Source organism: Charadrius vociferus, unplaced genomic scaffold (assembly GCF_000708025.1).
Source record: "Charadrius vociferus isolate BGI_N301 unplaced genomic scaffold, ASM70802v2 scaffold1039, whole genome shotgun sequence".
Taxonomy (NCBI): Eukaryota; Metazoa; Chordata; class Aves; order Charadriiformes; family Charadriidae; genus Charadrius; species Charadrius vociferus.
This window is the reverse complement of record NW_009650167.1, coordinates 984,179-1,010,884: the sequence shown is the minus strand read 5'-3', so window position 1 is coordinate 1,010,884 and position 26,706 is coordinate 984,179. Positions and strand designations below refer to the sequence as shown.

The following is a 26,706-nucleotide window of genomic DNA, read 5'->3' as shown; positions in this document are numbered from 1 at the left end:
TTTCCCTCCTCCAGGAGCTGATAACAGAGAGCCAAATGCAGTCCGTGTTTACAGATATAGGCAAAATCAACTTCAGAGATCCTTCGAGTTACTACGTGATTCCCAGCGTGCCGGGCCTGGCGTCTAATTCTGTCGCCTCAGCAGCGTGGCTAAGCAGTGAGGGGGAGGCTCTCTTTGCTCTGCCCTCTGCTTCGGGAGGGATCTTCGTCCTTAAGCTGCCTCCTCACGATGCGCCTGGTAAGGAGCGGGAACGGGCTGCCTCCTCGCATCCACCTCTGCCAAACAGCGCTCGGTGTGGCATCCCTTCTCCTAGCTTTAAATTTCTCCTGAGTTTGATTTTTGGCGTGTGTCGTACCAATTCACTCCACACACACAAAAGCTCTTTTACATCATGCCTATGAAGCTCCTTGCTGGTGGCAGTAAATATTTTGTTAACGTGTACTCTATATATCTCTTAACATCCCTTTTATTTTGAAAGGAACGGTTTCAGTCGTGGAATTGAAACAGAGCTCAGTGATGCAGCGTTTCCTTACCGGTTGGATGCCGACTGCCATCAGGTTAGTGTCTGGTGATGAATAAGTAGAACTAATTTTGTCTTTTCGATTCCCGCACCTAGAGTTTCTAGCTGAAGTCAAAGACGGACAAGTCAGCATCTATAAATACTCTGCCAAAAAAGTTAACTGGGTCACAGGACCTATCGCAGTACGGAAGTTGGGACTCGAACACTGGATTAGTTCATCTTAATGAAGTCCTGCTGATTCTGTGTGTCTGTGACTACGAATGTGTTATATCTAGTAATTGGCCTCCAAGGATTTGCCCAGGATATGGCTCGCAGCCAGCGCAGATTAAGGATTACAACAGTTGTATGTTCTTGCCCTTGTTCTGAAATGTCAGGCTTGTTCCTGACCGGCAGAGGTTACGTGTGGATGACACGGACGCTCTGTGTGCCGACTGGGCTTGATGTTGGATTGTAATCGTTACGGTGCGCAACCAAATTCTAGGCCCTGTTACTTGGAAATGAGAACGAGTTCCCTGACACCCTGAATGACTTTGACCATCAGCGGTGTGTTGCTTGGGGCTGGTTGGATCCCTCCTTTCCTCTGGATCCTTCACCCATGTTCTGCAAGCGCTAGGCTGGGGAAGCCGGAGATGTGCTTCAGCTCTGCCAAAGCAGGTGAAGAACCTGTTACTGGTGTGGTGGGCTCCTGCACCTTGGACGCTGACCCACACAGTCCTGAAACCCTGCTCTCTCCTGGATGTATTTGTTTTTAAACACAGTGTGATAGAAACCCGGTGCCATGGGTCTACATGCTAGCCTTGATTTTCTTTTAAGCTGTTGAAATAAACTCTGTATTTTCAGAGGTGACTGTGGCCCATCGGACCTGCCTATCAGCCTCTCCGTTCACTGCCTAGATCACGATGCCTTTCTCTTTGCTCTCTGCCAGGACCATAAACTGCGGATGTGGTCCTATAAGGTGAGTGAGGGCTGGATTCGGGGCGACAGCATCTTCCGTTACCTCTCGGGCAGTAGTCTGAGGCTTAAGGAACGACAGCTGGGTGGTTGGCATAGATTTGATTTGCCGTTAAATCGTCGCTGCAACTTCTACGTGCTGGGATTCAGGGCAATTTGTGAGATCAGTGGTGGCGTGTGTAGCCACATTTGGAAAGCGGGTGGGTTTTCTCTACAGCAAAGCCTTGTGCGTAGGGTAAGAGGCAGCGTTAGGTTATTTACAAACATACTGGAGCACTTGGGAATTCAGGTAGGAGCGCTTCAAGGGCCGAGGAGGCACAACAAAAGGATTTTCTACTGCTTTAGCGGTAATAAGAGCCTCTTTGTAACATGGCTCCTTGTCAACAAAAAGTTAATAAAAGCCTCTGCTCGCTGCATGCCACTTGCTCCAAATATCGGTGCCAAAGCTAATCGACCAGCACAACTGCTTTCACGGCTCATCTGCGCTGGAATGCGTGCGTGCGTTACGGGAGGGAGGGGAAGGTTTATTGTATGTGCCGGGGCTCTGAAAGCACGTGTGCTCAGTGGCAGAGGGCACCGGTGAAAAGCTAAGCAGTGGTTCAGGTACGCGTATGGATGCTTCACTTCTGTCCTTTAGGGGTGGATCAGGGCAGACTGGCCAAAAGGGGAAGGATGAGGGAGAAGGGCGGTTTCTCAGTCCCAACCTTTCCTTTGCTGTTTTCCTAATACCTTTATTTTGTGTAGGATCAAATGTGCCTGATGGTTGCAGATCTGCTGGAGTTCATGCCGGTCAGCCGGGACCTGCGGCTTGCAGCTGGGACTGGGCACCGACTGCGACTGGCCTTCTCCCAGTCCCTGGGGCTTTACCTCGGCGTGTACATGCACGCGCCCAAGCGAGGGCAGGTATGGAGTGACGAGGCTTCCTCCCTGTGAATGCTTTTTTCTTGGGCTGCGCAGAAAATATGTCGTTGCTCCTTGGATTTGGGTCTGTAAGGGAAGAAATAGGGAAAAGCTTCACGTCTGACCCTCTGGAGAGAGCAGTACTTTCTGAATAAACAAACATTTTTATTCTCAAAGCACTGCAAGATACACGTGCTCTTGCCTTGGGAGTGGAACTCCCTGTGTGACTAAGCTGAGCTGTGAGTGCTTGTTCACTTGTTCACCTCCTGTTCTGGTAGGATCCCAGAAGTGTGTATGTGCCGTGGGAAAAGGAAAGGTCCAAAAGGAGCTAAAAGCATGGAAATACTGCTAGTATGTTTATGTCGGGCTCCTGGGAGCGTGCGGACGCATCGCTGCGTTGCCAAGCGTTCACTTCTGTAGGACTTCTGCTTCTTGTGGTGAATAATAAATTTAGCAGGATGGGAATGACGGCACAGAGCAATCTCATCTGTTGGACAGCTTACCCTTTCCGTTCTCCAGGGAATTCACATATGGAGTAGAAGTGCGTATCGTGACTTCTGCTGTCCAGCTAGTGCTCTGCTCTGGTAAGAACACGCAGAGCTTGGTTTGCGACAAGTGGCCTGAGGATTCAGGGCTTTTCCACCTTAGTCTCCTTACTTGCCCGCGTTGTGTTGTTGCTAGCAGTGCCCAGCGGTGGTGGTGTTACCATTTTGCTGATTTAGCCTTTCAAAAGGCAACTAGAAATCCTTCAGGTTCAGGCAGAGACGAGTGTCCTTGCCGGGGAGGCTGACGTCAGCCCGTGGCGCAGAGGGTCAGCTTGGCGCGGTGTGTGGTGTGCTCAGCTCAGCCCTCCTGCCCTCAGGGGCCTGGTGGCTGTAGGATCAGGCAAGGAGAGGGACAGGAGAGACGAGCTTCCCTGTGACACGCTGGTTATTAGCGTAGCGGTCCTTTAGCAAATGACTTACGAGGTGTGTTGGTAGTTCTGTGTCTTCCAGCTGGTGAGCACCGAGAGCAACCGCTACAGCCTTGACCACATATCCTCCCTGTTCTCCTCGCAGGTGAGTGCTGGGGCCCGGCTCCCCCGGGAGGCACCGAGGCAAGAGGGAGGGTTGCTTACGGAGAGATCGGAGGCCCGGACGTGGGGATTTAACTGTGAATAAAGAAGTCTTTCCAAAATGTTGTTAAACGCTACAAGGGAATGTCTTGCTGTTGTTAATTGCACGCGTCTCTCTGCTGTACTTGAATTTTTGAGAAGGTAAACACGTGCGCTCTCCCCTAGGAGACTCTTGTTGACTTTGCCTTAACCTCGGCTGAGATCTGGGCGCTGTGGCACAACGAAGAGAACCAAACCGTTGTGAAATACATCAACTTTGAGCAGTGAGTTTCTGCGCTGAGCCATTGGCGTTGATAGCCTTGCGGGGATAACTGCAGGAGCAGCTCCACACGCTGCTCGTTAAAAGCACTGATCGAACTCCTTGACTTTTTTCCTGTCCCGCTTTGCTGACTGAAGCGCGTGGAGATGCAGCAGTACCTCGTTCTTCCTGTTGCGGTGTTGTGTCACGTGCGCAACTGTGTCTTCCTGCAGTGCAGATTATGTGGATTTTTACATTTCTTTGGGGGTTCTGCCTTATCATAAAGCTACAGCTCGGCTGCAGGAATGTGAAAAATGTAAAAAGCCGGGCGGCAGGCTTGCTGGGAGCGCAGTCTGCTGTGAGCATGTCAGAGGGAGGGCTGTATTTCACCAACAGCTCCTTTAAAACATAACTGGTTGGTCTCTTCCAAGAAAGATTGAGTTTTGAGGAGACCAGTGATGTGAAAGCATCAACCCTGTCTTTATAAAGCTGAGAGGGCAGGCTTGGGGCATAACCGGACCAGGGAGTTAAATTCTGGGTAAAAAATGCTGTGAGTGTGCAGGTTTAGGCAGAAGCAGCTACTGATCAGTCTGAGAGTTGCTGGGTGAGCGTGTGTGATGGGGAGAGTGTTGATATAAATGAAGGAATCCAACCTGTTTTGTTCGCTCAGGGCTGGGGATGCTGCTTTTAAGCTCCCCTGTCACTAGTCAAAGCTCCTGTTGCCGCATCTGAAGGGCCGTAGTTGCTGTAAAGTCTGTGATTGCGGGTAGAAGTGACAGGTTTGTTTCAGGTGGCCGCTCCTGGACGCGTTGTGTTGGAGCATTGCAATGCAAAGCTGATTCTGGTTTTATTTTTCCTCCAGAAATGTCGCGGGCCAGTGGAACCAGGTCTTTGTGCAGCCACTGCCTGAAGAGGAAGTGACGGTTCGGCACGATCAGGACCCCAGGGTGAGCCGACTATAAAATAGCAATAAGAAGTAATGAAGCTTCTCTGCCCAGGAGAACATTAAGGTGGTTCAAGTATACAAATTATATTGATACAGTCTTAAAATTACTCGAAATTAAAGGGGACAAAGTTTAGCCTCTATTACTACAGCATTAAAGGGCTAAGCATGGTTATGAAACAAGTTGAAGGATGAGGAGAATTTCAAGTCAGTCGAGAGAGAGCCTTGAGACGAGACATGTGAATTAACAAGATCTGGAGTGTGCGAGAAGCAGCGGTCGATCACAGGAACTGCCAAGGCGTTGGAAGGGGAGAGGTTGGAGCAGGGTGTGGGCATGAACTGAAGCTGGAAAGCAATACGGATCCAGGGGCACGAGCTTGAGAATGGGAGGAAGGACCAGAAGCGGTGTTTTAAATGCTCTCCTCCTGACACGTCTGTTTCCTTAAATTGTCTGTCTCTTTCTCTTCGCAGGAAACCTACCTGGAGTATCTCTTCATGCCTGGCCGGTTCACAAATGCAGCGATCCAGAAGGCTTTACAGGTTAGTCAGAGGGCATTTGGTGCGCTCTGTGTTCAGCTTCTCCTTCCTGGCCATTTAGATGTGAGGCAACGGGGTTCCTTGGAGCTCTTGGCGGGCATCAGTTTGTATTCGACGGTTTGTAGACCCGTCAGTAGTCGCTGAAGCAGGTCAGCGGCTGTTGTGCCATACTTCAGCTGGAGTGTGCTGATGGCAAAAGGCAGAATATGGTTTCCAGAAGACTTCCCCCTCCCTCCCCCTGCCCTTCCCTTAGACAGCACAGCGGGTTGCTGAGCTTGTTTTTCGTTGCCTGCTGCTTTAGCCAGGTGGACGGAGACTCTCAGCCCGCTGTAGTGCTGTTTCTCAGAATATATCCGCTCAGTTCTGGCTCCTCTGGGACTGTTACGGGCAGAGCAAGGCAACACGTGGTGCCGTTTTCAGGAAAACGGAAAACCCAAACTTTTCTTCTTTATGCTGTGACCTTCTGGAGGCCTGTAGCAAGGTGTGAGAGAGAGACGCTGTGAAGGTGCGCAGCGCTTCTCTCCTTACATCCCAATGCACTGCCTGCCAGGAGGCTTCCTCCATTTCCACAGCAAGAGGGTAGCTGGCAGCACATCCATGTACCCCACATTTAGCAGCCAGCCATGTTTTGTTAATATATCTGTCCCACGAAGTGCTGGCTGATGCTCTTATCTTTGCTTTATGTCACTCAATGCTGGTTGAACCTTAGGGAGACAACTCTCTTGCTTTAAAGTAACAGTTTACCGTGCTGCTTTTCAGATCTTTTCTCAGGGAACTGAGAGACACATGGATCTGACGTGGGATGAGTTAAAAAAAGAGGTTACCTTAGCCGTGGAAAGCGAGGTGAGTTTTTTAGTTTTGTTTTTGCCCCCCGTGATGTTTTCGTCTTAAATCCCTTGTATGCAGTGCTGTGCTGGTTCGGTGAAGTTAAATGAGGTGCAGAGCGACCCCAGGCCCTATTTTGTCCTTTGTCTCTCCAAGAGAGTTATGTGACTCTTTAAAAAAAGTACAGATCTTCATCCTTCCTGCCTGGCTTTTCCATTCCCTCTTCTTTTTTGGAGTCCTTTCTTCCTTCATGGTGTGCTGCTGTCTCCGCTCCCTTGGGTGCGCTTTGCACAGAGCGTGCTTTGCTGGTCGCACATCGTGTGCTGCCTGTTCTCTCTGCACGTGGGTGCTGGCCACCACCAAGCAAAGCTGTTGCTCGTGGTTTTAGACACCAGAAGATAATCTGCTTAGAGGACCTATCTGAAAGATCAACTGGCTGTTCTTTTTGGGTCTGAATTTCCTCTGTTTTATCCTGCTTCTCCGGGCTTTACTCCAATATGCCTGATTCCTTTCACCTGCAGCTCATCCTTGAGGCTGCTCAGGCTATTGCTAGAAAATTCACAAATAAAGGCGGTTTTGCATCCTCTATAGCAGTTGTGATGCATGGTGTTTTTAAAGAGATGTGCAGTGCTGCCCTTTTTCTTGATATCATCAGTGCTGCTTTATCTAAGGTTGTATAGAAACGGGCCCTGTGGGCTTTGTTCTGCTTGCCGATTGCTGTGTGATTCACTGCTGTAGCAAAAAACCTTGCATTTTGATGGTAAGGTGGTGGGGAAGAGAACCGTAACTGCTGTTTATAAACCTTAACCATGTAAAGGGGTGTCATTAGTCACAAGAGGCAAAACAGCGGTCCAAACGCTACAATTTTTCTCTCTGGTTCACTGCCTGTATTCATCCAAAGTCTTGTTTTGGTCCCGCTAGTTCCAGGGCAGCGTGACAGAATACGAGTGCTCGCTGGAGGAGTTTTGGCAGCTGCAGGTGGAGTTCTGGTCCAAGTTCTATGCCTGCTGCCTTCAGTACCAAGAAGCGCTCTCGCGGCCACTGGCCCTGCACTTGAATCCCTACACCAGCATGGTGTGCCTGCTGAAGAAGGTGAGGCTGAGCGGCGGTGGCTTTTTGGCCGCTGCGGCCAACTGAAGCAGTGATCTCCAGGGAGGAGTTCTTCTGACTGAGGTGTGGATTTGGGGAACTCAAAGAAGGGCTTTCTCCTCACCTTTCTAGGGCTCTCTGTCTTTCCTGGTGCCCTGCTCCTTGGTGGACCATCTCTATCTCCTCTCTAACGAGCACCTCCTGACTGAGGACGACGCTGCCATCTTTGAGGGTAAGTGAGAGACACGGAGCTCTTCCCTTGTCAGAGGCTGAAACGCTGCATGTCAGGGAAGCTGTAGGCAGAGGGTTGTGGGAGTTTCTGTAGAGGCCTCTTGAAGTGCTCCTGACTCCATAATTATTTATGTGGAGATAGTTTTCTTATTTTGGCATTTGTAGGGAGTTTTATTTTGTGAAACCTGCCACCGGGCTCAGACCAGGAATTAAAAAATGGTGTCAAGGCTGCAAATCTGCAGTGATTCATTTCAGATCATTTAAAAGGGAAGAATCTTAGCTTTCGGGCTGCTTGGTGGATCCTTTGCCCTTGTGGCCTTACAAACTATCTGTGTAGGCTGTGGTTAACTGGTGCCTTCTTCGTGCCCGCTCTCTGTGGGACACCTCTGCCAGGTTGGAGCTCGATAGCGTGCTGGCAGGTCCCCAGTGCTGGTGGGGAGAGCGGGATGCAGCGGCTCGTGTTTCTCATCGTGTGGGTGACTCCCCCCTCCCTATATGAAATCTGCTTTGCGTTATGTCAGCTGGGTGCTTGCGCAGCTTCATCATCCCCACCGAGAGCCTTAAGACCTACTCTCATTCGGTGCAAGCAGTTCTGTTTCATAAAATTCCCCCATCTCTGTGTCTTGTTGCTGGAGTAAACAACTCCCTTCAAAGATGACAGAAGAGAAGGAAACTTGTGATCCTCTGAGCAGCCTGCCCAGTTCTGCAAGCTTAGTTTTTAGTGAAATGTTTTTGTATAAATGTTTTTGTGTAAGCTGTGGAGAGGGACTGCGCCTGTTCTCGTATCCGGGAAGTCAGTGCCAGCGTGCGCAAAAGTTGTCGTTCATATGGTCGCCACAGTGCCCTCTATGCTTTGCTGGCCGTGGAATGACGTTTCACAAGAAAAAGGCAACGGAAAATGTTACCTAAGCTCCACTTTCATGCTCGAGTGATTTTTATATTTTTGTAAAAAGGAATCGTCATCCGTTTGGTTGAGCTATTTCTGGCTCTGAGGGAAGGAAAGCTGGAGGCCTGGGCTGGGTTTGGGAGCCTCGCAGTTCCTGCCCTGTCTGTTTCAAACTTCTCAAAATACGTGACTTAATTTTCAAAACGCCTACGTGAAGGCTTGTATTGCAAAGCGGTGATTTGAATTCTCAGTAGTGAGTTTTCAGATCACTTCTAAGAATGTGAAAATCCTCTCAGCTGTGAGAGGTAGTGCCGCAAATGGATCGCTGCTGTAACGTGAGCGGGTTCTGCTTGGCAGAGCTAAGCTACCTGAGCCATTTGCTCTGGGCGGTTTTTTTGCTCTTACGCTGCACTAATTACTTCCTTTCAACCTGTGGCTGGAGAAAAACCCTTGGAGGGAATTTCATTGTTTTGTTGTTGCATCAGTGTATTTTACTTCCCAAGTAATAAAGCCTAAGTTTTTCCCCTTGTTTTAATTTGGCCTCGTAGTTAGCAGGGAAGGGTCAGTCTGACATGCGGGACTGAGACCAATCTGCGGCTAGTAGTTTGCTGATTAGGAGCTGAACTAACTGGTTTTTGAATGGTCCTCCCACCTTCGCTTTGAAATCTCTTGTAAATATACAGTTAGATTCTTTCATTGCAGATTTGGAGATGTCTCGTGATGTTGTCTGTCTTGTCCAGTGCCTTCGACTGATCGGAGAATCAATTTCCATGGAAATGGCATTCATAATGGAAATGGCTTGCTCCCGCCTCCAGCCTCCAGAAAAGGCTGCAGAGCAGATCCTGGAGGACTTGATAGCTAATGACACGTAAGGAGATGTTTTTGCAGGAGCTCCCCTGCCGCGAGGACCCGATAGCTGAGCAGGGATTGCCTGGAGCCATCCTTGATCGGCATCAAAGCGCTTTTGGGATGTGCAGGCTCTCCCTGTGCTGCAGGAGACTTTTCCAGGTCCCCTGAGAGCTGGGGAGCGTGGGTACTGGTGATGTTAGTGGGGTCTTCTGTCCAGAACCCCCTTGCTTTTGCCTGGGTCCCTCTAGAAAAGAAATAGTGGTGGTTCTGAGGTGAGATAGGGAGTAGAAGAGGAACAAGTTGCTGTTAGGTGATCGTTGCAGCCTGGAAAGCGAGTGCCTGCAGACACTTGGTAGAAGTCAGAGCCTTGGTCAAGCCATGTGGTTACTGTGCTATCCTCCTGAAATCATTCCCCCGTGGAATGCCAGCTATCTGACTCTTATTTCCTGGTAGCCTGGGGGAGTGCAATAAATAGACTGGTCCCTGCAGGCGCTGTAATAAAACTCCAAGCCAGAAGAGGATTCCCATCAAGAACGTCCAGGCTGATCAGATACGCTCCCTTCCAGGGAGGATCAGTACAGGAGGAAAGGGAGCCCTCTTGAGTTTAAACCTCATGTTGCTGTTCTTTTTCACTTTGCAGGGAAAATGTGATGGAGGATATACACAGCAAACTGCAGGAGATCAGAAACCCTGTCCATGCCATCGGAGTGCTCATCCGAGAGATGGACTACGAGACGGACGCTGACATGGAAAGAGGTGAGAAAGCTCCTAGCCATGCATTTGAGCTGGGAAAGTGGTGGCTCAGCAAGTGTTCTCGTCGGTCTAGTTCCACCCCTTATCTCGGCGATTTTATCTTTCAGCTCATCATCTAAATATGCGCATGAACCTCACCCAGCTGTATGGTAGTGGCACTGCTATCAGTGTGGTTTGCTGCGGGGTATGTAAGATTGCCACGATCCGTTTCCTGATCTGTCGGGACCTGTTGATCCTCCAACAGCTGTTGCTGCGGCTCGGAGATCCTGTGAGTACAGCCCTTGAAGCTACTGCTACTCCCTTTGAACTTTCGGATCTGGGGTTCTGCTGGTGCCAGACTGTGAGCTCTGTCTCTTCCCACAAAACACTGGAGGCTGTTTGAACTGGCCCCAGGCTTGGGCCAAGCCCTGTTTTCTCCTCCAGCCGCTTTTGTCATCCTAAGCAAAGCAGCGATGCGCCGCGCTCACACCCTAACTCCCTCTTTCCACGCTGAGCATCCAGGCAGCAGGAAGCAAAACTCTCTTGGTGGGAGGAGGGCATCGTTTCCAGCCTCCCGCCTGCAACAACGCTGCCTGAGCACGTACAGTTCTCCCTCCCATCTACTCCCCGTCCCTCCCACACCACTGCGCAGCCCAGCACGCACACGATCGCAGCCTTGTTCTCCGGCAGCGCAGCGCGTGGCACCTCTGCGTCACGGCAGCAGTGTTTACCCAGAGGCTGCGGTTTCAGCCTCTCTGAAGCTGCTCCAGCCAGTGCAAACAGTTGCCGTGATGGCAGCTGTGTTTGTGCTCCTGGGACGGGCTGGTCTGGGTCCATCCCGGTCGCCGTGTGAGGGATGGTGCTGATGGTTTGGGTGGACACAGGGCTGCGGAACAAGTCCCCAGACAAGGGCAGTGTTGTTTAAACCAATGTTATTTACTTAGAAACATTACTGAAGTAGTTTCTTGGTTGAAAAGAAATCCCTTTCCTCCTGGATAAGGTCGCCCTGGGAGCATTTAAAGCACGTTGCAAGGTGCCCTTCTGGAGCCAGGCGCTCTCAAGGCATGTGACCTGCTGCTTGCTTGATGAGGGACTGCTGCTTTGCCACCTTGGCACGCTTGTGTCCTTCATGAGCGTGGATTGCTTTGCCTTCCATGTCACCTAGCTGTGCTGCTCTTGGCTGGAGCGTACAGGGATGCAATGCCTGGGCAACAGGGCGAGCCCTGAGGTGGTCTCTGCAGCAAAGCTGCGATTGCACTCTCGGTGACATCGCTGCGGCAGGGCAGAGCACCTTTTGGCTGTCGCTGGCATCAGTAGGTGCTGGTGTTTGAAGGCTAGAGAAGCACTTGCTGTGCAAGTAGTGTTGTTCGTTAAATTTTCCCTACGGGGTCTGGGCCACCCGAATATTTAACTCGCCCTTTAGTCCTAAGGGGACACTGTAATTTCTGCCTGGGTTACTCTGCTGTGCGCCAGAGTCCTGCTGGTCCCCTGGGTGGGCTGAGTTGACTGCTGGGCTATTGACCACCTTGGCGTTAGTAGGAGGGATGAGCTGAGCCCAGTACAAACCTCCTTGATTGCCCTTCTCCTGCCGTTGCTCTGGGCTTGGCCTCTCGGTGAGCCGACCTCTGTGGTTTGCTTGCAGATGGTTTTGGGAGGGGGACAGCTGTTCCAGTCTCAGCAGGACCTGCTGCACCGCACCTCTCCCCTGCTGCTGTCTTACTACCTGATCAGGTGGGCAAGCCAGTGCCTGGCGTCGGATGTCCCTGTCGACACGCTGTAAGTCTCTACCGTGCTCATTCTGTCTTGGAATGATTGTAGGTTCCTGCTAAATCCACCTGAAATGCCCTTCCTGGTATGAAAAGCTGGTGGTTACTGTGGGAGTATCACTCTAGGAGTCAGGTTGTGCTGGGGAGGGTTGGTGGTGTTTTGTTTTTTTTTTTTTTTCCTTCAATGTTCAGAGCTGACTCTTTGCCTTGTGCTAATTCTGCCGTGTGAGGTCTCGCTGTTCTGTGCACTGTTGCCTTTTTCAGCAGTAGGAGTCATTCGAGTTGAACAATGAGCACAATTAAAGCAGGAGGCGTTTTGTTGTCTCTTCACTGATGGCTTTTTTTCTTCTCTAGGGAATCTAATCTGCAGCATCTATCTGTGTTGGAGTTAGCAGACACCACTGCTCTAACACCCCATAAACTAGGTAAGATGTCCACAGTTCATCAGCTCTCGGTTTCTGTTATTTATACCTCTTGCACACCGCGGCTCTGCCGCCCGAGGGAAATCCTTCACGCTGTGAGCTAATGGAGTGCCTGGTTGAATGACCCCACTTTACGTGGAGATGTTTGTCATGCTGTCCACCAAAAAACAACAACAACAACAAAAGTATCTCGCAACATTGGACTTGGACTGGAGATGTGGATCTCATCCTCAGCCTGAGGAGGATGGGAAGGCCTCGCTCGGCCAAACATTATTTGCCCCGAGAAGCTGTGGCTGCCCCATCCCTGGAGGTGTTCAGGGCCAGGTTGGACGGGGCTTGGAGCAACCTGGGCTGGGGGGAGGTGTCCCTTCCCAGGGCAGGGGGGTGGAACGAGGTGATCTTCAAGGTCCCTTCCAACCCAAACCATTCTGTGGTTCTCTGGTTATTAATTCTGACCCCGGCAAGATCAGCCGAGCTCACATCTCGCTCCTGTAGGTTGGAGCGGCAGTGGTGGGTCAGAGCAGGTCTGTCCTGCTCGCTAGCCTTTACCCCGCAGCGAGCAGGAGCAGCAGCTCAGGGAAGTGAGAGAATGTAGAAATACTTCCTCAAAACATGCTTCTGCTTCCAGCGCTTTGCAATTCAGATGTGAGTGTTGCTCACAGCCGGTACCTCGAGGGGGAAATCGCAGCTGATGATAATTCGTTCACATTTTAAAAGTCTTGCTGCAGAGATGTATGCTTTGGGTTACGGTCTTGGGGGAGAAATCCTGATGGGGGAGACTATAAGGGAACTTAATTAGGAGATGCGTACCTTGAAGTGGTTACAGAGGGAGGCGGTGAGCAGGGTAGGGGAGTAAATGCACAGGTAAGAGCTTGCCATAAGTAGTCTGCGTGGCATTTTGAGGCCGAGACACTTCAGAGGGAGCTGAGAAAACCGGTGACAAACAGGCAGCAGTGCCACATGTGAAGGGCTGTGAGCTGAGGAAGAATTTCCTCCGCTTGCTGACAGGCCTGGGGCGCCTGTGCTCTTCGGAGTCCGAACTCTCCCTGAATGAGAGCCTCGGTTCAGGAGGCAGTTGCCTCCGCGTAAATGTCAGCTCATGAAAGCCAAATTGAAAACATCCTTTGTGTGTGGCGGTGTCGTGGGTTATTTCTTGGCCCGCTCATGAGGAAAGTCCTGTTTGGCCGCTGTGCTTTAGGAAAAATATGTGAGACGTGGGGAAGATAGAAAGGAGGTGGCAGCCTGGGGAGAGGCGTTGAGAACAGTTAGCTAATGGGAGACTGGGCTGCTTACAGGGCTGGAATGAGGAGGGAGGCATTTGAACAGAGCCAGATAGCCAAATCAGCACTCCCTGTAAAACACTCGATGGTGCTGGAAAGCTGTGAAAGGTTGTGAATAGCGCAACTAGAGAGAAAGCACAGCCCTTTTTTTTTTTTGGTTGGTTTTTTTTTTGTTCTTGTGTTATAATTGAGTTGCGGTTAATAAACATTGCAGCATGTGTCTCTTTGATCTTCTGCTACTCCCTCTGACTTAACCAGACGGCAAGAGAAATCCAAAACCAACAAGTTTGGGTATTGAACACGCTTATTATTTGGCTCTGACATAATCCATGATGTTTGGGCTGATGAGCGCAGCACGGTGTAGAGAGCCTGGGCTGTCTGCTGTGGCCCTTCTTCTCAGTGTTTCTTTAACTTGTGTTTTTAGTATCCAGCCCTCAAACAATTGTGGAGCTGTTCTTTCAGGAAGTTGCCAGAAAGCACATCATATCTCGACTCTTCTTGCAACCAAACACTTCTTTGGCCGAAACAAGTTTGAACTGGCCCCAGCTCATTACCGCGATCGTGTCTGACTTTCTGCCGCTCCTGTATCCTTGGCTGTAAATCCGCCGCGAGGTGCTCGCTCCTGCCGGGATGTAACCAGGGGGAGTTTCTGTCCGGCATGGCAGTGCTGGAGCCGCCGTGCGCGTGGAGATTGCACGGAAGCTGTGTATCGCGTCCCGATCCTGAAGCTGGGAGCGTCAGTGGGTCAGCGGGAGGAGGACTGGGGCTAGCAGAGGGGTTAGGGTGGTGGGCTTGCAGAGTGCTCGGCGGCTCTAAGTCGGTCAGCTCCGCCACCAAGCCTCGTGCAGTTCTAAAATCAATGTTTTCCACACCCAAATTTTGAAGGCAAGTCTCCTGAACAAGTGACTGTTGTTAGTGTTAATGGGATTTGTTAAGATTTCGCAGAATCCATCCCGTGTAGGTGCACAATGAAGGATTTGAGTTGTTGACTTTAAGCCCCTGAGCTCTAGCAACTTGGCTTGGTGAGGTGCGATGCCGGGAGATTTGGAAGGGGAACAAGATTTGGGCAGTTGTGGATTAGATGTACTAATGGTTTTGTTCTAATATGGATAAATCTTATTACAGAATAATGACTTGTATAAAGAGCAGCTTAATCTTCTCTCCTTTCCCCCCACAAACCGAGCGTGAGAGGCATGCCGACTTTCAGACTAGTTCTCTGAGCTCTCCGGACTGGATGGTCCTCTGTTCCTTAACCTCCGCTCAGATGGCCCAGCAATCCCGGCTTCCTCTTCCCCGAGTGCCTGATGGGGAGCTGTCAGTACACCCAGCTCCAGGTGAGTGCTTCGCGCCGGCTCTCTCGCAGCAGCTGAAAGGGGAAGAACGGGAGCGAGTGCCACAGTCTCTTCTCACCCATGGGTTTCTTTCAGTAGCAGCTCTGCGCTTTGGCCGATGCAGAGGTGTAGCGCAGCATGAGCTCAGTGCACAGCCGCCTTACCTCTGCTTAGGAAAAAAAACTACCCAAAACATCATCTTTCCAGTCGCTGGAGGTTTGTTCTGCTTTCCCCTAGTTGTTCTCTGAGCTCAGACGTGAGCTAATCTTCCCAAGCGCTCTGCTCCCATGTCTCCCTTTTGGAGATGATGGGCTGTGAGTTTGTCCTGCAGGTGAAACGGACTGCAAGGAACAATTCTTCCAGTGAACTGTCAGAAATCTCTTCTAACTATCACAGTGTCAGCGCAGTGAATAAATTGTAAGGTAGCAGATACCTTCCATCTTCCTCATGCATCCCTCTTGTTCCCTCTAGTGTCCACCTCCGCTAACAGAAGGGTTTTTTGCTAAATACCTCATACCTAGGAAATGCTGCGGAGAGTTTGCTGATAATCATTTAAGACGGTCATCTTAGGTGTTTCCTCTTTCATCTGTTTTCAAGAAAATCCAGGCATAAGCGCTCAGGACTATTATATACCCTTTTCGTGGAGGAGTTCAGTCTCCCAGGGCTTGTCTGACAGCGTGATACTGTGCACAAGAAACATCTTTGCGGAGCTTGTTTAAATATCACGGCAAGCCCGTAACCTAGGTTTGTTAGCTGCCGCTGTACCCGTGGCCTTTTCTGCAGTACCGTTGTAAGCAGATTGCCCATGGGACTCGGCGTTCGGAAGGCTGTCTTCAACCCCGCAGCAGAAGTACTGTTTTACGAGGGCACATCTATTTCTTAAACGTCCTTACTAGTAACAAAAAACAGCGTAAGAAACCTCCATCGTCTTTCCATCCCTGGCTGCGCTCCCAACATCTCGGTAGCAAGGCGAGTGAGTAGCTTTTTTCTTTTTTTCAGGTGTCTCTGTAGAGTGCAGTATTTCAGACCACTGTTTTTCCACCGTCTCTTCTGTGCTCTTCGGGGCCTTGGCAGTTGTAGCTGCTTGTGCTCTAGTTCTGAACCGCACGATTTCTTGTCTGCAGAGCCATGTGACACAGTTCATTCCCCGACTGATGGCAGTCCTTGAGGCACGCAGGGTTAGGCAGGCTGTTATTAGGGAGATGTTTTTTCCTGTGCTTAGCAGAACCTTTTATTCTCACAGTCCCTTACACCTGGGGGCTGAATTGCTTTCTTTTGTGTTCATGTCGCTGCTGAGAAGAATGTCAAATCTGCAGAGCTTTTGAGCCAGGAAATGCCAGGACGGTTTGGGCAGCATCGTTCTGCCTCCTGGCATGTGTGCACTCTCGTGGTGCGAGCACGCTTTGAATTTCCTTGCATTGCTTTCGCCTCACTTGTGTGCCGCCTGAGGAGACGGGAGAGACTCTTATCTCTGCAGGAGCGGGCTCTTCCTCCTCCCCGCTACCTTCTGTTACGCTTACTGATCCCAGTCGGTCACGTAAACTTGGATTAAGTGCGTTGACCTCGAGAAGCTAACACCAGATTTGCTGTGAGCATGAGCACCATGACCCAAATAGAGGCGGAGATAGAGAAGCACCCTGCGAGTAACAGGCGGGCCAGGAGAAGGTCTAGTGACCAAAGCACTGGCCTGGGACGAGGGCCAAACCTCTCCTTGTTGCTTATTCTTTGTGACAAGCTGTTGAGCAAGCCTGGGGTGGGATTTATCTGTTGTAGCTGGCTAATCTTGAGCGGTGAATCCAGGCTCAGAGGATGCGTTGCCACGTGGCTTTTAGCGGACCCGTGGCCGGTGAGGCGTACGTGCTGGTGGTTTATGCACGTGCAAAGACGCGGATCGGCCAGTGAGACCTCGGCTTTACCGCCAGGTCCTGGCTTCTCCTCCTCCTTTCCTGCCGAGTCCCTGGGCCCTGCTAGCGGGACATCTCTGCTTCTCCAAGTACGAAGAGCACACGCCGCTCTCTCCCCGGCACGAGGGATGCCAGCTTTTGAGTTTTCATCGTGCCTCCTAGCTGCTTCTTGATAGGTGATGACACTTCACAGCCCTTATATTATCCTGACAGAGCAGGCGCGGGGCCAGGTTGTGTCGTATCGCCCTGGCCAGCGTCCGTGTTGTGTCTTTATTTGCGGCGTGTCCTTGGTGCCGTCAGCGCTCCACCCCGTGCCTGTCAGTTTGTTGCTGTAATCCACGGTCTTCCTTGGCTGCTCTCCCTCTCCTGCCCTGCTGCACAGATACTGCTCTCCTAATGCCTGTTCTGCCCGTTCTCCCGCTGCCTTCACGCATGCACACTCCCGTTCAGGCTCCGTGCGGATTTTTGGAGATGTTTGCTGCTGTTTCTGAAGCGCTTCTTACAGACACTGGAGCTCTTCAGAGCAGGTTGTTTCCCAGAAGCACGTGGGCTCTTCCCCTTCTGTGCACCGAGGGGACTTTGGGGCTGGGGAAACCAGCCCTTGAGCTGGAAGAGTGGGATTTGTGTGAGCACTGGAGCTAAAGGGGCCACCAAAATAGTGCTTTGGTGTTGGAGACCGAACTCTTCCTCTGGTACTGGGTGCCTTCAGGTCACGAGCGAGCGCTGACCTGAATCAAAATTCCCATTCCTCCTCTCCTGTAGGAATACATTCGTCTGCTGCAGCCGTGGTGCCACGTGAACATGGGCTCCTGCTGCTTCATGATGGGCCGGTGCTACCTTGTCATGGGTGAGGGGCACAAGGTAAGGCCCTCATCTCCCGGCACTGCCTTTCTATGGGGTCTGGGACCTTTTTCCTCGGGAGGGTGGTAAGTGTAGGTAGGGTCAGCCTTGTTTCTGCTGTGTAAGGTCAGGAAACTTCCATCTCGAGCTCTTCCTCCTTTGGGCAAAGAGTGGGATTGGAGGGGGACAGTGGGGTCTGCTTTTGGGGAAGTTCTAGTTAGTTTGTGGCCAGCAGGTCTCGGACACTGGAGCTGGAACGGGCAGCACTGTCCGCTCACCAGTACAGCAGGCTGGGAGGGCACACACGAGCTGCTTTCTGGTCTGCTTCTAGGCTTTGGACTGTTTCTGCCAAGCTGCGTCGGAGGTGGGAAGAGAAGAGTTCTTGGACAGGCTGATCCAACCTGAGGAGGGTGAGATGGTCTCCACTCCACGTCTGCAGTACTACAACAAGGTAGGGCTGAGCCGGCTCAGCGCACACGTCCTGACCGAGGAAATTGGCACTGAGTCATCCCACACAGACACTGACCGGAGAGAGAATTCCTGCTTGGTCCCCGGCTTTTGGGGAAGTGACTTGAGACTCAGAAAACATTCTTTTTTTGGAAGGTGGAACCTCAGTGTAGTCTGTTTACTTTCTTTGAGGGGTGATGACAAGGTGACTAGAGTGCAAAAGCTAGGTACTTTCCACCTATTGCTTTCTGAATAGCAGAGGACTTTGTTATCCAGCAGAAAAAGGCAGGGTGAGATCCAGCTGCTGGAGGCAGAAGCCAGACTTGTCCAGGCTAGACGTAAGATGCCGCTTAAGGGGAAGGTTATTAAGCTTTGAGGCAAATTCAAACGAATGTCTTTAAATTGAGATAGGATCTTTCTTCTTGCATCACACCATAGTTCAGACAGGCTGCAAGCTTGGACCTAGGCTCATCGTAAGGGATTCCCTGATTTTAAAAGCCAGAAAACACAAGGATGGTCAGGTGCCCTTGGAGAGGGAACTTCTCACTCTAATAGAGCTGCGTGCGTGCTTGGGGGCAGAATCGTTTACCTCTCTGTCGCAGGGGTCGTGAATGTTTCAGAAACCGCTAAAATGTTTCAGAAAACTCACATGTGCAGAGATGACTCCTCCAGAAACGCCATAGCCTGGGCCTGTTGCGCTGGGATTTGGTTCAGACCTCTGCGACTTACTAAAATCTTTCCTTTTTTCAGTCTAATCGCTTAGAAACATTGGCAAAATCTTTGGTTAGTAGGGGCAGGAGTAGCTCTTCAAACAAACAAACCAACCAACCAAAAAAAGCCCCTCGCCATCCCAACCTGTTCTTTGGTACTGCCTCAGCCAATGCCAGAGTATTGTCTTCTCCAGGTTCTGCGCTTGTTGGACATGGTGGGTTTACCGGAGCTGGTCATCCAGCTGGCTACCCTGGCTATCATGGAATCGGCGGATGACTGGAGAAGCCAGGTACGGGTCACTTCTTTTGCATCGGGATGTTTCTTTAGGGAGCTTACAGGGGACTTTCTTTTTAGTTGTATAACTCGAAACACGCTCTTCGGTGTTTTCAGGCTACTTTGAGGACTTGCATCTTCAAACATCACTTGGATTTAGGACACAACAGTGAAGCATATGTAGCTTTAACGCAAAACCCGGATCCAAGCAGGTAGGTGACAGTTTTCTGCCTTTATGCTCGCTTGCCTGGGAGGTCCGTGTGCTGATTTTTCCATCAAACTGAAAGGAAGATGACGCTTTAGGGTAGAACGTGGCTGCTGTGTTAAGAGGTTCTGTTTGAGCTTGTGGAAAGGTGTGTTTGAAAAGGCGCGCTTCATTTTTGTAAGAACAGCTGGGATCAGCGCTGTCTCAAAGGAGGAAAAAAAGCTGATTCAGGGAAGAGCCAAAAGAATGGCTGAAGGATCGCAGGCGGCCTTGTATGTTGAAAAGCTCCAGGAGTCCCATCAGTTTAGTTTAATTTAATAAAGAAAGGACTTGAAGTTGAATTTTCAGCTTGAGTACCATGTGGGAAGTGAACTGGGTAGAGGAAGCTTCGCTCTGGCAGAGGAGGATGTGCTGAGCAGGAATAGCTGGAATGGACGTTCAGAGGAGAAATAGGAACGCATTTTAATTGAGGATGAAGAAAATCTCACCAAATAGAGCTGAGGGGAGGGAGACTGTTCTCCTGAGAGACCTTTGCAGAGGATCTTTGCTGTCCAGGATCTCTGTTTCCAGCTCAGGAGAAGCCTGAAGGGACTCCTTGGTTCTAAGCCAGAAAAAACCTACGGAGCTTGTCACAAAACGGCGTGTTCATGGCTCAAAGCCTGCACCCTGGAGATGGGTTTGTTCCCGCTCCTCCTCCTCCTCCTCCTCCTCCAGAATGGTTGCGCTTCTCTCTCCACAGGCAGCTGGACTGTCTGCGCCAGCTAGTGGTGGTTCTCTGTGAGCGTTCCCAGCTCCAGGACCTGGTGGAGTTCCCTTACGTCAACCTCCATAACGAGGTAATCAGCCTTGCGCTGGGAGGAATGGGGAGGAGGGCACAACCCCTCTCTTTTAAAGGGATTGTCCACCCATTTGAGCCTCCTCCGTGTGCTGCAGGTCGTGGGGATCATCGAATCTCACGCTCGAGCGGTGGACTTGATGACCCACAATTACTACGAGCTGCTCTACGCTTTCCACATCTACCGCCACAACTACCGCAAGGGTGAGGCTCGGGGTGGGCACCCAGTAACAGCCCGACTGCCTGCGACACTGCTTTTTTTTTTTTTTTTTTTTTTTGGTGGCTTGTCCATGTCCAGGCTCTTGGCTGACGTGTTCCCCTTCTCTCCTCAGCTGGAACGGTGATGTTTGAATACGGCATGCGCCTGGGCCGGGAGGTGCGGACGCTCCGAGGGCTCCAGAAACAGGGAAACTGCTTCCTCGCTGCTATTAACTGCTTACGGTTGATCCGCCCAGAGTACGCCTGGATAGTGCAGCCGGCTTCTGGAGCTGTGGTAGGAAACGCTGAGCTTTGCTACGAAGCCTCTGACCTGAGCTACTGACTGTGGGGACGCTTACAGCTGTATGTTTGGGAAGGAGCTTCCAAAATCCTTTCCGATGTGATGAGCAGAGGCGTCGGCCTCCTTAAGCTGCCGCTCACAACTTGTGCAGCGCTGTCTTGCCCCGCTCAGTGGAGATGTCGGTCCTATCCGTCACCCTTGTATCGTTGTCTCTCTTTGGAGCTGGGTAGAAGCAGGACAAGTTTTGAGAGGGGACCGGTGTACATATGTGGGAATATATCACTTTTTGTTGAAGACAGACAAAATCTTTTGGGGGAGTCTGAATAGCCAGAATACCAGTCAAAAGGAGAATTACTGTAAGGTGGTTTGTGTTTCAAAGCTGTTTGCGGGGAGGTAATGACCGTAGCCTGATGAGCTAATGCTAATGCCGTGCTGTGTTTCTGATAGCCAGAGATAACCGTAACTTGAACTGCCAACGGGTTGTGTGGCTTTTCTGATTCAAATCAAGGCTCTTAAACAGAGAGCTGGTGTTGGGGCTGCATCGTATGGAGGCAATTTGTCCTTTGAATACCAGGTGGGCATAAACTCTTTCTGCTTTTTCCTGCAAGTACGAACGCCCTGGAGCATCCCCCAAGAGAAGCCACGACGGGGAGTGCACGGCTGTTCCCAGTAAGTGCCCAGTCCCGGTGCTTCCTCTTGACTCAGAGAGAGCAGCCTCTCCGCTGGCCTTGGAGCTCTGCTGCTCTCCTGTGAGCCGGGAGGTGGCTCAGGGCAGCCCCCACCTCTATCAGATCAATAATTTGGGCAATTGTAAGGTCGTTACCAGTTAGATAACCTCTCTGATAGAGGCGGAATGGTGGGTTTGTAGCGAGAAGATAGGCAGAGTTCAAGGTAACAAGGAAGGGGCAGAAAAACCTGACCTCTCCCGTGGCGCTCGCTGTGGTACGACTCCTTTTAGGATGGCAGAGGGGTGTAGAAGTTTCGCGCAATCCCTGAGGAGCCCTTTTTTAAAACGCTGAGAGCCCTTCGCGTCCATCTGTTACAGCAACTCGCCAAATCGAGATCCTGGAGCTGGAGGATTTGGAGCGGGAGTGTGTGTTGGCTCGGATCCGGCTGACTCTGGTGCAGCATGACCTGTCAACAGCGGCTGTGGCAGGTAAGAAGGCTGCAGCGCCGCCACCTCTCGCTTCCCCTGAGGTTTGTGGTACAGTCGTAGCTCGGGTGAGGAAGCAGCAGTTTTGTTCTGACCCGGAGACAAAACCAGGAGCTGGCCGGGATCGTTCCATTCGCCTCCCGAGCGTGAAATCTTGCCGCCGAGTTCGGCAGCTTTGGGGAGGCGGATCAGGAGAAACAATTTGAAGTTTTCCGTCTCTTTTTTTTTTTTTTTTTTGGCTTTGCCAAGCTGTGGTAGTGGTCTGCAGCGTGGGGCTGGGGTTGAGCTCGTGAGTTGGGACAAAAAGGCATCTTTTGTGTTTTGCTGGAAATTGCCCCCATAGGAAGTAGAACTGGAAAGCCCCGGAAAAAAACACTCGATGCAAGACTTAAATCATTGTCCTGGACAATCCTGCTTCACAACACAGTGTCAGCTTATCAAAGTTGTTCCTTGTTGGGGAGCGGAGAGCTGCAGCTCTCCCACCCTGACCATTTAAAGTATGTTCTGCCCCTCTCTGGTATGAGTTACGCAACATATATGCATTTTTCTCCTTTAAGTATCAGGAGGAGACGCCTTCCCAGTAAGGGATTGCAGGGAAAGGATTGAACAGCTGGTTTGAGGGCAAACTGGAGACGTGGGGAGCCGAGTGCTGCAGTTTCATCTCCCCTCCTGCCTGCGCTGGCAGAGCTGAGCTGATGCCTTGCTCACATGGATACAGGCCTGCTGTGCCAGTGACACGGCTGTCCCCTCCCCGCTCACCTAAACAGCGGCAGCATTTGATTTCGGGCCGTACGGTGCTGCCTGTGTCCCTCTCCAGCTGGTGCCTGACCAGGGACGGCTCCCTGGGTCCCTGTTGCTTTGTGTGGTCCCTCCAGGGACGGCTCCTGGGCTCGTGAGATGCTCCTGAGGCCAAGAAAGCCTCGAGCCGTGCGATGAGGAGGACTGCTGCAGGGTGTTTAGCACAGTGCTGCTGTAACTCTGCCGCTGAATTGCGTGGGGTTAGGCCCCAGTAAGCACTGGGGTATGACTGGGGGAGGCGTTTACCTTGTCCTCCCTCCCTGCAGGCAACTCTACGCCCGAGGAAACGGTTGCTCTCCTGGTCCGGGCCGGCCTCTTCGACACCGCCATCACTCTGTGCCAAACGTTTAAGCTGCCCTTGACGCCCATCTTTGAGGGACTCACTTTCAAGTACGTAACGAGCTGCTTCTCCTCCCCGCTGCGGGTGATGCGCGGCCGCGGGTGACGTGCGCTGCGTGACGCTTGGCAGGGCACAGCTTGCAGCTCCCCAGGGGCAGAAGCCAGCGCTGTCCTGACCTGTCCGCTCGCCGTGGCTGCTAACGCCGTGCCCAGCCTCAGCGGCTGCTGGCTTAGCGGTTTGGAGGGGGAACTTGCTCTTCACACCTAAAAAGGAGGAAAAAAAAAAAAAAAAAAAGGGAGCTTTGCTGAGCCAGGAGGGATTGGGGAGGGATTTCCCCCCGGTCTCAGGGGAGAGAGCTGGTGTCTGACAGTCGCAGGTGATCCCGACCCTGGCACAGCCATCATCTGGAGACCTTTTCTGGTGAGCTGGCTCATGGCACGCTCCTGCTGCTGCCCAGTGAGCTGCTTACAGAAGATTTGTTGGAGCTGTTGAGCGGCTCTCGAAGAGTGGTTGGCAGAGCGCTTGCTCTTCTGTCTGATCTCTGTGCTCGTCCTTTGCTCTCATCCCTCATCTCCGACCCCAGGATTCCTCTTCTCCTTTGCCTCTCCGCGCTTCCAGAAGCCGCGTTGCGCCTGCGGAGTTGTTCAGGAGCTCTGCTGCGACCTGTTCCTGCGGCTGGACGCACGGAGGGCATCTCTTGCCCAAAATCGGGGCCCCAAAGCTTGCCTAACATCAAGAGTCGTTATTAATTCCTCTCTGGCACTTTGAGCGGCTCAGAAATCGCTCTAACAGCCGCCTTGTCCTGCCGAGGCGGCTGATCCGTAGCTGTCGCTTGGGAATAGTCCTGCGAGGGGTGACTTTGGTGGCGGCTGTGGCGAGGCGGGGGGACGAGGACGGGCTCGGAAGGCGCCCACCTTTGCACCACTCTGTCTTGCAGGTGCATCAAGCTGCAGCTGGGAGGGGAGGCGGCGCAGGCAGAGGCTTGGGACTGGCTAGCGGCAAACCAGCTCTCCGCGCTGGTTACCACCAAGGAATCCAGGTAGGTCCTTGTCTGTGGGGGGAGAAGAGCGGAGCTGCTTTTCACGAGTGGGTCATATCTGGAGGCGGAAAGAAGCCTTGCAGGAATCCAGGCCTCATAAAACCCACTCAAAGCAGACCTGCGGGACTGGGACAGCGGGACAGACGTGCTTCCGTGCTGTCGCAACGCTCTCCCCAGCCTGCTGTACGCAGCACGCCCCGCTTTGCTGGGTCTGAAGCGCACGCGTTGAAGCCGGGCAGCGGGACAGTTTGCCCTGGAGCACAGCGTGGCCTCGCAGACAGCGGCAGGGGCTGCTGGCGCGGGTTCCGAGGGGAAATTATTGCCTTGCAGCGCCACGGATGAAGCCTGGCGCCTGCTGTCGTCCTATTTGGAGCGTTACCCGTCCCAGAACAGCCTGTACCATCGCTGTGTCATCAACAAGCTCTTGGCACACGGGATACCTCTGCCCAACTGGCTCATTAACAGCTACAAGGTGAGGACAGGGAGAGGGTCACTGCTCAGCGCGGGCCAAAAAAACCCCGGCTGTCCCAGTGCCTACCAGATCACCTTGGCTTCCTCAGTCACCTCCTCGTTGCAGGCTTTACCGCTCTATTTCCCATTCCCAGCTCCGGGAAGTCGCGCTGGATGCTTTGTGCCCGTTACTGAGGCTCAGAGCAGGTTCCTCTCGGCCTCGTGGCGGCTCCTGGGCACGTTCCCTGGCTGACACCAGCCCCTTTTGCTTGCAGAAAGTGGACGCTGCCGAGCTGCTGCGTCTCTATCTGAACTACGATCTGCTGGAGGAGGCTGTGGATCTGGTCCTGGAGTACGTAGACGCCGTGTTGGGCAAAGGGCACCAGTATTTTGGAATCGAGGTGAGCTCACCTGCAGCGTGGGATGTGGCAGGGAACCGTTCCCTGGGGCAGATCCCGCTTGGGATCGGGGTGTTTTGCCCTCGACTTGCGTGGCGGTGCTTCCAGGGGAAACGGGTGTGGATAACCCACCTTAGAGGAGTGGAGACCCCTTAGCAGAACCAGCAGGACAAGCATGTGTTGGGACATGGTGGCCAGGGGGCTTTTCCTTGCCGTGGCTGTGGGGAGGAGCGTTCCCATACACACAACACCAGGGTTCCTCTCCCTTCCAGTTCCCGCTCTCCGCCACCGCCCCTATGGTGTGGCTGCCCTACACCGCCATCGACCAGCTGCTCCAGGCGCTGCAGGAGAGCACCACCAACCATCACAACGTCGTGGTAGGTCCGGCTGCCCCTGGGGAAAAGGGGGCCGAGGGGTGGCAGGGAGCACCACAAGGTGCCCGAGCAGAGGGAGAGTGGGAATGGGATGTGGGACGGGATGGGAGCACTGGTCTCTGATGCCTGCTCTGCCCCTCGTCCAGCTCTATCAGAAGCTGCATGACAAGATGGAGGACTACCAGCAAAAGGTCAACGTGGCCACCCGGGATCGCCTGTACCGCCGCAATTAGTGGCAACCCCATCTCCCGCCCGCCCTCGGCCACCACTCTCTGTCCAGGTGACGTCCCCGGGAGCCGACACCGTCCCACCCCCCACTGGCTCAGCCGGTGGTGCTATTTTTATTCATTTTTTTTCCATAAAAAAGTCCAGTTTGGGGAAGTGGAACGCACCTCGCTGTCCCTTCTGAGTGGTGATTGGTGATGAGCAGAGCTCTGGGGTGTCACCGTCACCGGGGTGACCCCCCTCGCTCTCATCCTGTACCATACGCGGCAGGTTTTGGCGTTTCTTTTTATTTATTGTTGTGTTTTTGGATGAACTTTAATAAAATCAAAGTGTTATTAGAGGTTTGCGTCGGGCTGGGTGCTGCCCCCCAGCACCCTCGGGATTTCAGGGGCTTGGAGGGTGAAGCAAGCAGGGCTGTAGGGCCCCTCTCCCTGGGAGAGCCCTGTAGGGCAGTATGGAGCTTTAGGGCCCAGGGACAGCACTGTGGGGTGGAGCTATAGCACCTTGCTATAGGGCCAAGGGCCAGGACTACCCTATAGGGGCAGTGCTATGCTGTAGGGCAAGATGGAGCTATTGCCCCACCCTTTCCCGCCGCAATGAGTGGCAACCCCATCTCCCGCCCGCCCTCGCCCACCGCTCTCTGTCCAGGTGACATCCCCGGGAGCCGACACCGTCCCACCCCGCACTGGCTCAGCCGGTGGTGCTATTTTTATTCATTTTTTTCCATAAAAAAAGTCCAGTTTGGGGAAGTGGAACGCACCTCGCTGTCCCTTCTGAGTGGTGATTGGTGATGAGCAGAGCTCTGGGGTGTCACCGTCACCGGGGTGACCCCCCTCGCTCTCATCCTGTACCATACGCGGCAGGTTTTGGCGTTTCTTTTTATTTATTGTTGTGTTTTTGGATGAACTTTAATAAAATCAAAGTGTTATTAGAGGTTTGCGTCGGGCTGGGGGCTGCCCCCCAGCACCCTCGGGATTTCAGGGGCTTGGAGGGTGAAGCAAGCAGGGCTGTAGGGCCCCTCTCCCTGGGAGAGCCCTGTAGGGCAGTATGGAGCTTTAGGGCCCAGGGACAGCACTGTGGGGTGGAGCTATAGCACCTTGCTATAGGGCCAAGGGCCAGGACTACCCTATAGGGGCAGTGCTATGCTGTAGGGCAAGATGGAGCTATTGCCCCACCGGGCTATAGGGGCAGGATGGGGCTATAGGCTCCATACATGGCCCCATACTCAGGTGATAGAGGTGGCACCGTGCTATAGGACAGAAGGGGGCTATACGGTGTGACAAGGCAGGATGGGGCTGGCACCGTGCTATAGGGCAGGACGGGTCTATAGGCTCCAGGAGCGGCACTATGCTGTAGAGCAGGAGGGGGCTATAGGTTCCGAGGGCAGGAGGGGGGCTCCGGGCTCCAGGAATGGCACTGTGCTATAGGGCAGGATGGGGCCGGCACCGTGCTATAGGGCAGGAGGCAGCTATAGGGCAGGAGCGGTCTATACGCTCCCGGGGCAAGCGGGAGTCGAAGGGGCGTGGCGCTGCTCCCAGCCTTGGGCGGAGCGTTGCTGTGGCTCCGCCCCCCTCGACGCCGTGACGCATCACGCAGCGTCC

At 52.6% G+C, this 26,706-nt stretch overlaps 1 protein-coding gene across 1 annotated transcript in view; it reads left to right on the top strand.

Annotated features, from left to right (window-relative positions):
- Positions 1–25,113, top strand: part of NUP160 (nucleoporin 160kDa) — a gene marked incomplete at its 5' end in the record, with an annotated part of 27,862 nt that extends 2,749 nt beyond the window's left edge. The window contains 33 exons of the mRNA XM_009892462.1: positions 15–237; positions 479–557; positions 1,361–1,475; positions 2,216–2,374; positions 3,352–3,429; positions 3,651–3,748; positions 4,586–4,670; positions 5,138–5,206; positions 5,963–6,046; positions 6,950–7,120; positions 7,250–7,349; positions 8,937–9,102; positions 9,724–9,854; positions 9,944–10,104; positions 11,458–11,591; positions 11,936–12,006; positions 13,708–13,867; positions 14,548–14,617; positions 17,281–17,379; positions 17,690–17,809; positions 18,710–18,805; positions 18,907–19,001; positions 19,734–19,830; positions 19,928–20,033; positions 20,162–20,322; positions 20,937–20,997; positions 21,374–21,484; positions 22,546–22,669; positions 23,557–23,658; positions 23,989–24,130; positions 24,384–24,509; positions 24,779–24,883; positions 25,027–25,113. Of these exons, the coding sequence (XP_009890764.1) occupies positions 15–237; positions 479–557; positions 1,361–1,475; positions 2,216–2,374; positions 3,352–3,429; positions 3,651–3,748; positions 4,586–4,670; positions 5,138–5,206; positions 5,963–6,046; positions 6,950–7,120; positions 7,250–7,349; positions 8,937–9,102; positions 9,724–9,854; positions 9,944–10,104; positions 11,458–11,591; positions 11,936–12,006; positions 13,708–13,867; positions 14,548–14,617; positions 17,281–17,379; positions 17,690–17,809; positions 18,710–18,805; positions 18,907–19,001; positions 19,734–19,830; positions 19,928–20,033; positions 20,162–20,322; positions 20,937–20,997; positions 21,374–21,484; positions 22,546–22,669; positions 23,557–23,658; positions 23,989–24,130; positions 24,384–24,509; positions 24,779–24,883; positions 25,027–25,113 (3,786 nt within the window). The remainder of the gene's footprint in view (positions 1–14; positions 238–478; positions 558–1,360; positions 1,476–2,215; positions 2,375–3,351; positions 3,430–3,650; positions 3,749–4,585; positions 4,671–5,137; positions 5,207–5,962; positions 6,047–6,949; positions 7,121–7,249; positions 7,350–8,936; positions 9,103–9,723; positions 9,855–9,943; positions 10,105–11,457; positions 11,592–11,935; positions 12,007–13,707; positions 13,868–14,547; positions 14,618–17,280; positions 17,380–17,689; positions 17,810–18,709; positions 18,806–18,906; positions 19,002–19,733; positions 19,831–19,927; positions 20,034–20,161; positions 20,323–20,936; positions 20,998–21,373; positions 21,485–22,545; positions 22,670–23,556; positions 23,659–23,988; positions 24,131–24,383; positions 24,510–24,778; positions 24,884–25,026) is intronic.
- Positions 25,114–26,706: the final 1,593 nt, after the last annotated feature.